We start from the raw sequence: 10,144 nt of genomic DNA, 5'->3' as shown, positions 1-10,144 counted from the left end.
ATATATAAAATTACACGTGGTAGGTGGATATTGAATCATACGAATGAACCAACCTTGAGACTCTATTAAAACCCTGCATTTCTCACCTTTCTTCGTCATTCCTCACTCCTTTGCTGACTCATCGATGGCCGCCGCCACATATTTCGCTCCCTCTATCTCAGTTTCATCAACCAAAACCCTAAAACAAGCTGCTGCTTTGCAGCCTCTAACTCCATCCAGCTTAGGGTTTTTGTCATCATCTTCTTCCTCCGGGTCCAACGCTCTCAAAGCTGTTGGTATGGGTGGTGCTAATGGTGTCGGCTCAGCTTTGGGTGCTCGCATGGTCTCCGTTCCTGCCATCAAACCCTTAACCTCCCTCGATTTTGACACATCTGTCTTCAAGAAGGAGAAAGTTAATCTCGCTGGCCATGATGAGGTTTTTACTCCTTTACTTGTACTGGATTTGGGGGATTTTTTTTAAGGGAAATGGATTGTTATGTTTCTAATTCCTGAGATCTGGTTGTTTTTTCTTTACGTTGGGACTTTGGGGCTTTGGAAATGGGAGTATGATTGTTTCGTTTCTTTTTGATTTGTCTTCGGATTTCAGTATATTGTTCGAGGAGGTAGAGATCTTTTTCCCTTGCTGCCGGAAGCCTTCAAGGGGATCAAGAAAATCGGTGTCATTGGCTGGGGTTCCCAGGTAATGTTATCTCACATTCTGCAATCTTTATATTTGTTGTGTTTTCTTGCTTCCATATTCTGATGGTAAAGGATTTAGTAAACTGCAGAATTTAACATATACAAACTTGTTTATTTATTTATTGCAATCATGAACGTGGTTTTGGAAATTGTTTGTTTCACTTGAGAGTTGATTTTTCTGTTAATACTAATAAAGAAAAAGATGTGACACTTTACCAAAGTAATGATAAATTGGAAAATTTGCATTTCAACTTTCAACCTGCGTGCAAAGATTTTACTTTTTTCATTTATGCATATGATTGGTATGAACGAAAAAGTTTATGGCATAAAATGCAAGGAAGTGATTGACAAGGTACTAAACATTGCTGCGATGTCTTCTCGGGGTTGGAAGCTAGAGCATTGTAGTTTTGAGAAACTGAGCTGATGTGTGCATCTGAATGTAGAAAGTGTATATGGCTTTGGTTCATTAAAATATTTTTAGGAAGAATCAACTTTCTCTAACCACTCTTTTATTGATTTTTTATCAGGCACCTGCACAAGCTCAGAATTTAAGGGACTCGCTTGCTGAAGCCAAGTCTGATATTGTGGTTAAGGTGATTTTATTTTTTTTGTAAAATAAAATTTACTCAGTCTCTTGTACAAGGCTCGTCTTTTGAGTGTTTATTTCCTATAGCACCGTAGGTTGTAATGTTGTCTTATTGGTTAATCACCTATATAAACACCGATTTTTGCATGTTGATTTTCCTTAATACAGATTGGCCTGAGGAAGGGTTCTCGCTCTTTTGCGGAAGCTCGTGCAGTTGGTTTTTCTGAAGAGAATGGAACTTTGGGTGATATATATGAAACTATATCCGAAAGTGATCTTGTCATGCTTCTGATTTCCGATTCTGCACAGGTCAGTTGGTGAAGTTATCTCAACTTTGTTGCTTCTAGTACAATTAAGCTAGAGTTAAGTGCTTGTGATAGTAGATATATTTGTTTGATTTCCTGTTTTCTTGGTATTCTGAGGATTATCGACCAATTCCTTTTCGGTAAGTTTGCTAACTTCCATGCTTTTACACATTTTTATACAATTGTAAGTTTCTTAATATCATTGTACTTTGCAGGCTGATAACTATGAAAAGATATTTTCTCACATGAAACCAAACAGCATTCTTGGGCTTTCCCATGGGTTTCTTCTTGGCCACTTGCAGTCGTTGGGGCTTGATTTCCCCAAGAATATTAGCGTGATTGCTGTTTGTCCAAAGGGGATGGGTCCATCTGTGAGGAGACTTTATGTTCAAGGAAAAGAGGTCAATGGTGCAGGAATTAATTCTAGTTTTGCAGTTCACCAGGTAATATCGTTTTCTCCACTTTGAGGTGGATATTGATTGAGCTACTTGGTAGCTAACTATGTACAATTTACAGGATGTTGATGGCAGAGCCACAGATGTTGCATTGGGTTGGTCCGTTGCCCTTGGCTCTCCCTTTACATTCGCTACAACTCTAGAGCAAGAATACAGGAGTGACATCTTTGGCGAGCGAGGTAAACTTTCCACTCTACTTCTTGTGTTGTGTACATTCAAATACACACACAAATTGTGGATACCCAACTTCTTCTGCTGTGGTTTATAGGTATTCTACTTGGTGCTGTGCATGGAATTGTGGAGTCCTTGTTCAGAAGGTACACTGAAAATGGAATGGCTGAAGACCTGGCTTACAAGAACACTGTTGAAAGCATAACAGGAATAATATCAAAGACTATTTCCACCAAGGTTGTATCTGCTTACTAGATTCAACTTTCAGTAATTTTCCGTGCATGCACTTGCTTTATGGTAATGGCCTTGTTTATCTTTCTATACAGGGAATGTTGGCAGTGTACAATTCCTTCTCTCCTGATGAGAAAAAGGAATTTGAGAGAGCATACAGTGCATCATATTACCCCTGTATGGATATTCTTTATGAATGTTATGAAGATGTTGCCACTGGAAGTGAGATCCGCAGTGTTGTGCTTGCTGGCCGGCGATTTTATGTACGTTGGTACCCTTTTTCCCCTTAACAGCAATAATATTTAGTGAAATCAAATACTTTTTAGTGAAAACGAGCTTATTTCACGGTGATATTTATCATTCTTGTTGGATTGGTGCCTTCAATACCTCATAACTTGATCTTCCTTTTATTATTGTTCTTATTCTCATATTACAGGAAAAGGAGGGTCTCCCAGCTTTCCCAATGGGCAACATTGACCAGACCCGGATGTGGAAAGTCGGTGAACGTGTCCGGCAATCACGTCCTGCAGGTGACCTCGGCCCGTTGTATCCATTCACTGCTGGTGTATATGTGGCATTGATGATGGCACAGGTTTGGAATTTTGCTGTCTAATAACAATTTGCCGACTCTTATAAACTTTAAATTTTATTCCGATGGATAGAACTCAGTAGTTACGAAAACAACGGGCTAACTTGACTCTTAAACCTTAAAATTTATTCTATTCCATTGGTTATCAAAACGAAGAGCTGTCTGGCCTGCTTCATAATAAATTTCTACTTTCAGATCGAGATTCTGAGGAAAAAGGGCCACTCTTATTCTGAGATCATCAACGAAAGTGTGATTGAATCAGTCGACTCTTTGAACCCATTCATGCATGCCCGTGGAGTTTCTTTCATGGTTGACAACTGTTCCACAACCGCACGATTGGGATCTCGGAAGTGGGCTCCTCGCTTCGACTACATTCTCACCCAACAAGCCTTGGTTGCCATTGACAATGGTTCAGCCATTAACCAAGACCTCATCAGCAACTTCCTATCTGACCCAGTTCATGGAGCAATTGAAGTATGCGCCCAGTTGAGACCTACTGTTGACATTTCTGTTCCAGCTGATGCTGATTTTGTCCGTCCAGAACTACGTCAATCAAACAACTAAAATGTGCCACCAACCAGAAACCCATGAACTAGCTCGATCGTGTTCGATGGACTGCTGTATGTATCTACAAAATATGTACTGTTATCCTGATTTTCTCCGAGTTCTAGTTTCTTAAGTCTATGATAAAGATTTAGCTGAGCGAGTGGTAGTAATAAATTGAATGTTCCAGAATTTTTGTGGTTGTTTTGTCAAGTTATGTAGACTTGTGGGATCGTGTTAGAGTTATCAACTACTTTATGGCATCTAATATTAGTTTCATCCTGAATTTTACTCTAGTCCTTACCAGCTCGTTTGATTTGGGTTTTCACTGAACTAGCCAAGATTATTGGTATTATCGTATGGTTCATTGAGATTCAACTGAATCGATTGCTCAATTTTGGTTTTGAAATCAAGAATCTCTCTACATCATCCTTGCGTACGGTTCTTCTTCCTCCATCGAGTTCTTTGATAGCCAAAAAAGCTCAAAGATGTCAATTTTGTTGTACATTAGAATTGCTTCGACTAGAAACCCCTAGTCAATTTCACTTACACCACCATCAACCAGCTCTTTATCTTTTAAGCTTGGAATGCCCTTTCATGGCTGCCACGAAAATGAATTAACAGAACTTCGTACTGTGGAACACGTGGATGTGGCCCTTGAATTCAAGTCCAAGCTCAATAATCAAAATCCAAAGAAGTTTTAAGCTTTTCGTGGAGGCCATTTCAAACTTCAAGAGTTGGCTTTGCTGTACAAAGAGCTCCACGACATTCAAGTCTACATTAATTTATAGGAAGACTATAAGAGAATAGAGTAGGTTAAAATATCATTTTCATATTTGGATTTTTTTCCACTAAAATGTTCAATTTATTTTTTCTTTTATACATAAAAAGGTTGTTTTTATTAGTCTTTTGCATATTTATATTTTCATGGGGGACGACATGGGTTGCTATGAGTTGGGTTCAAAATCCAACTGAGTGTTTGGGGTCCGGTCCAATATCATATAAGATGGAAGTCGGTGGACTTGGATTACAGTGAACTGACTTACCTTATTCCTCAAGCTTCTTTCAAGCCCTCGTTTCTCTCAACCCCCTTATGAAACCTTCTTTCTCAACCCTCGACTGAAGTTCTTCCATTTCATTTGAGATCCTCTCGTCTTTTCTATAGATTATTCCATGGATTCTTTTCTTCCTACAGTACATTTAGTTTTGTAGATTTTGTTCGTTTTCAGATACCTCTACCATATGATCTCAATTCTGTTGAAGAAATTGGCACAAAAATAGAAGAGAGGCAATCTTGGAAGAAAAAGAACTTTTATTTAAGAAAGAACAAAGATAAACACTTTTGAGAGAATACTCCTTTACTACACTCATTTTTCTCTGCTAACTCTCAACTTTATTTGGCTACATATGGGGCTACACCTTCTATTTATAGGCATGAGATCTTTGGAGGCTAAGTAAAAGGATCTCTATAGACTTTTCTTGGATTCTAAATATTTAAATTTTTCATGGTTTATTCTTATCTAAAGGAATTCTCCTTAAACCTAGAGAAAACCTAAGACAATCCTAGATCCTTACTTTTGTAGTATTTATTTACAATTTACATATTTCAACATAATTCTAGAAAAAAACTAATTTACACTTTTATGTCATTTTGTAGATACTTCAAAAATCTTCTAGATTAGTTAGTGTTAATTTATATTTTAACACTCCTCCTCAACACTAACTATTATGGGTCTTTCAATCATCCCGAGTAGTTGTCGAAATTTTGCATGTTTGGTTGCAGGTAGCTCTTTCCTGAATACATCTGCAACTTGATCTTCTATCTTTATTGGCTTCATCTCAATTTACTCTTGAAGTACCTTTTCTCCAATGAAGTGGTAATGTACCTCCACATGCTTTGTCCTTGCATGAAATACTGGATTCTCAGCTAAGCGAATTGCATATTGGTTGTTGCAGAATAAAGTCACTGCATGATTAACTTCTTGATGAAAATCCTTCATTATTTGCTTTATCCACATATTCTCTTGTACTGTCATGACTGTTACTCTGCTTCTGTGGTAGATAATGTGACTTTTGGTTGTCTTTTGCCACACCAAGAAACTGCTCCACTACCAAGTTTGAACACGTAACTAGTAGTTGATCGCCGTGTATCATGATCTTCAGCATAATCACCATCGTAAAAGCCTTCTAACTTGCAGTCGTCTCCTTTCTTATATAAAAAGCCACATTCATTTGTTCCTTTTAGATGTGTTAAAATTTTTCGAACTACTTCAAAATGAGGCTTCTTCGGATTCTGCATGTAATGATTCACAACTCCGACGGAATATGAGATATTGGGTCTTGTTAAAGTAAGGCAAATGAAACTTCCTACCAACAGATGATATATCGTTGAGCTTACAAGATCTTTACTTTCATGCATGTAGAACTTTTTATTAACCTCCATTGGTGTAGATATTGGTTGGTAGTCACTATTTCTATATTTCTGCAGAAGATTTTTTTACATATTTTTGTTGTCCAAGGAACAATCCTTTCTCTGAGTGCTCCACCTTTAGTCCAAGGAAATGTTTTAGTTCTCCAAGCTCTTTCATTTCAAATCGGACTAGTATATTCTACTTTATTTATCGAACTTCTTCTATGTGGTCTTTTGTTATGATTAAATCATCAACTAGACTAATATGATTGTGATCTTTGAGTCTTGAGCTTTGACAAATAAGTTGGAATATGCTGGAGCTAATGCAAAACCACTTTCAGTTAGAAATTTTGCAATTTTTTCGTCTAGGCTCTTGGTGCTTGCTTCAAACCATATAAAGCCTTTCTCAACTTGCATATGTAGACATAATGAGCTTCATCCTAAAATCCTTTTGGTTGCTCCATGTATATTCTCGATCCAACTTTCCATTTAAGAAAGCGTTCCTAACATCCATCTACCGTTGCTCCCAATCCTTACTAGTAGCAAGTGCTAATAAGACTCGAAGAGTAGTGAGCTTTTCTACAGGATTAAACGTGTCATCATAGTCCAGGCCATACTGTTGAGAGAACACTCGAGTTATCAGTTGAGCTTTGTATCTCTCTACCGTCCCATTTGCTCGAGTTTTAATTTTGTAAACCCATTTACTCGATATGCGTTGAACATCTTTAGGCTTTGGCACCAAGTCCCATATGCGTTGAACCCATTTACACGATATGTGTCCTTAATTGCTCTCTTCATCTTCATCATTTTCTTCTTCTCCTCCTGTTAGAGGTTGTTGCACTTGACTCATCTCTTCATTTGATCCTTCTTTGAAAGATTTATCATCTTTGGTTGCCATTTCTGATTCAGATGCCCACCATGACAATGCTTCATCGAATATAATATTCTCTGATGTATAACATCGTCCATTGATAGGATCAACACACCTCCACCATTTTCTTTGATTGTCATATCCAAAAAAGATGCATCTAATTGTTTTCTTGTCAAACTTGCTTTCCAAATGATTTGGTACCATAACACACACAACCAAAGACTCGAAAGTGCCTAAATGTTGGCTTGATGTTCAACAACTTTTCATAAAGCAACTTGAATCCAAGCCTCTATTGGGGAAGTGTTAACCACATGGGCTGCTATTCTCATGCATTCAACCCTAAATCTTCCTGACACATTATTTGCATGTAACATGCTGTGACATACTTCTGCAAGATGTCTATTTTTTCTTTTTTTCACCCCATTTTATTGTGGAGTGTTTGGACACGTCAATTGATGACATATCTTATACTTTTGCAATCATTGAGATAATTCATTAGACATGTATTCTTCCCCGTTATCTGAATGTAGGCATCGAATTGTCTTTCCTAATTCACCTTCAAGTCGTTCTTTGAATTCTTTAAATTTTATAATTGTTTAACACTTCACTTTCATAAAGAACACCCAAATATACCTAGAGAAGTCATCAATAAAATTCACCATGTAGTGCATATTGCTAATTGAAGATTGTTTAACCAGACTAAATACGTTAGAATGCACCAGCTCCAATGGTTTCTTTGCTCTGAATTTGGACTCCTTGAATGGTAGTTGATGTGCCTTCTCATACTGGTAATCAGCACAGACCATGTCTTCTCTGATATCAAGTTGAGGCAACCTCTTAAGCATAGACTTTTTTATCATTGTCTTCAATTTTCTATAGCTAACATGACCAAGTCTTGCATGCCACAAATCTGCCGTTTTATTCTTCTATGTCTTATTTGAAGGAAATCGGATGTGAGATTTCCATGAGCAGCGGAAGAAAGACTATTCCAAATTACAATCATGAGTGAACATATATTTATAGTCGACTTCAAACAAGCGGTTATACAAATAATAGAGAAATTACAGCATGAACAACAAATGAACGAGGAATAACTCTTCGAACATTTGTCACCTCGTCTCCACGCTACTTGCTTACGAACGCTTGAACCACAGCGACCTCGAACACTCGATCTATACGACCACAACACAGCACAAACATAGCACGAACACTTCGCGTTTGTCCACAACGATCACCTTGGTCACGAACTCCTCAGCAATAACACGAACGACCTCCAAAAAACCTCGACGGTGTCGAGTTGAGTAAGACACCATCAACAAGGCGATCTTGGTATTCTCGGTGTGAGAATCCAGAGGGTGGGCTCTGTTCATACTTGGTATGAGGCAGATGGAGAAGGAAACACTGATCGCGTACATGACTAGGCAAGTGGGAGATGGTGGAGACCTATTGTATAGGTCAATGCCCAATCGTTTAGATAAAGCTAAGCAATCTTCTAACAAAAGATATGCGATCGTTTAGCTCGGTCTGTCGTCTACAGAGACTACACGATCGTTTACTTTGGGCAAGCGATTGTCTAGCAAAACTATGCGATCATTTATTAAATATTGCACGATTGTTTAGCTCGCCCAGTCATCGTTAAGTAAATTCGTATTTACTTGACGACTACCGTGAGATCCTTTGCACCGAGAGAAAAAACCCAAAAAAATTTTCAATCGTTTTATAAATCATGTTTTCAAAATAGGAGAACTACTTTCTTTTTAAAGTCACGGTTACCACGAATTTAATAACCACCCACTCACTTGGTTATTAAAGAAAAAGAATTAATTATCCAATAATTAATATTATTATAAATATAAATGATAACCAACTTATCATACTATATTTATAACCTATAGTTTTAGTATTTCATCTCATGAAACATATAAACCATAGTTCTTTTTCTATTCCATGGTACTTAATGTAAATCTCATTTACATCAATCCTCCACTAGATGTATCTCATATATCATACCGACTATATCATATATAATCAAAATACCTCTTGTCAATTTGAACATTTCAAATTAACACCAAGAACTGATCCTCAACTGAATCCATTGAGCTACCAAGGGGACCTCATGGACCTGTAGCTCGAAGCTCCAACGGTACGGGAATAACTGACTAAACTCTTTAGTCACGGGATCCACCATCTATTAACTGCCAGGCACTCCACTAAAGACCAAAAACTGAACTCTCTTTACAACAGATATATCATGTGTCCATCTTAACCAATCAGCACTACGACAACCCTTCACAGATCGCTCGTAAGTACAGTTGGGCCAATAACCATTATGCCCTGTAATTACATCTGTCTCCTTAAGTACCACTGATCTCTCTAATGAATATAAGTCATAGTTCTACCATGATCTAGTCTTCTCTTACAAAGAGAAGTTGTGGCTATTATGTTCAAGCCCCGGAATCACCCCTTAAGGGAGCAATCTCTCTACTTATCCCTACTTCGAGAAAAGAATGAATTCCATCTTGTGGATTGAGTTCCCAGCTTCTAGTTCAGACAAGTCTCCAAAAAGGTAGGCATGTTGAGTTGGAAATCTGGCCACTCTCATCCATACTAATCAAAGGACCACCCTCAAAGGTAGGAGCTCCCAAAACACTCAGGATTGAGATCGTGTCACCTATGGTCGTTTAGGTGAGATGCAAGTCTCGAGTATCAATGACGTTATATACAGAGTCTAGTCATCTCGTGGTTTAGGTCTTATACAAATTCTTTGTATCGGATACTCTCGCTCACACGTCTCTACATGAATGGTCAGGATCTACCATCTGTAAGAGTTTACAACACTTGCAAACCTCTACAAAGCGGGTCGTATCCGTAGTGTCACCAGGATCATGTATCCCACCTTAATCCTTATACTACAGACCTATTTAGGTTATTACTTAAGACATGATCCACTTGTATATCACATATACATGCTTAAATTCACATAAGATAACCAATGAGATTTGTTTAGTGGATATGAGTAAATGCTAGAATTAAATAACACTTATTTTATTCATTGAACAATGTGTATCTTTACAAAAACACTGAGACTCCAGGAGAATTAGAACACCAATCCCAACAATCTTCCACTTGTCCTAATGACTCGGGAGACTAATGTACAATACAATATAAAAATATACAATATACAATAAACTAGGGCATACCTCAGTATCATCTCCCATTTGCTGTAGACAAGATGTCGCATGTCCCGCGGACACAGACTCTCTAGGTGACTGTTGAACACTTTAGTCGTGAGGGCCTTTGTAAAG

The 10,144-nt window shown here is 37.8% G+C and overlaps 2 protein-coding genes across 2 annotated transcripts; one reads left to right on the top strand and one right to left on the bottom strand.

Annotated features, from left to right (window-relative positions):
- The first annotated feature begins 89 nt into the window (after nucleotides 1-89).
- On the top strand, nucleotides 90-3,854 carry LOC120078013 (ketol-acid reductoisomerase, chloroplastic). The gene is made up of 10 exons (XM_039032186.1): nucleotides 90-415; nucleotides 587-679; nucleotides 1,206-1,271; nucleotides 1,433-1,573; nucleotides 1,785-2,012; nucleotides 2,086-2,203; nucleotides 2,293-2,432; nucleotides 2,522-2,689; nucleotides 2,863-3,018; nucleotides 3,211-3,854. The coding sequence occupies exons 1-10, from the start codon at nucleotides 125-127 to the stop codon at nucleotides 3,577-3,579; spliced, it is 1,770 nt and encodes a 589-aa protein (XP_038888114.1). The 5' UTR covers nucleotides 90-124; the 3' UTR covers nucleotides 3,580-3,854.
- A 1,745-nt stretch (nucleotides 3,855-5,599) lies between these two features.
- LOC120077444 (secreted RxLR effector protein 161-like) lies at nucleotides 5,600-6,001 on the bottom strand. The gene has a single exon (XM_039031323.1). The coding sequence runs from the start codon at nucleotides 5,999-6,001 to the stop codon at nucleotides 5,600-5,602; it is 402 nt and encodes a 133-aa protein (XP_038887251.1).
- Nucleotides 6,002-10,144: the final 4,143 nt, after the last annotated feature.

This window comes from Benincasa hispida, chromosome 5, assembly GCF_009727055.1.
Source record: "Benincasa hispida cultivar B227 chromosome 5, ASM972705v1, whole genome shotgun sequence".
Classification (NCBI taxonomy): Eukaryota; Viridiplantae; Streptophyta; class Magnoliopsida; order Cucurbitales; family Cucurbitaceae; genus Benincasa; species Benincasa hispida.
Note: the sequence above shows the minus strand (reverse complement) of the source record. Positions and strands in the feature narration are given on the sequence as shown.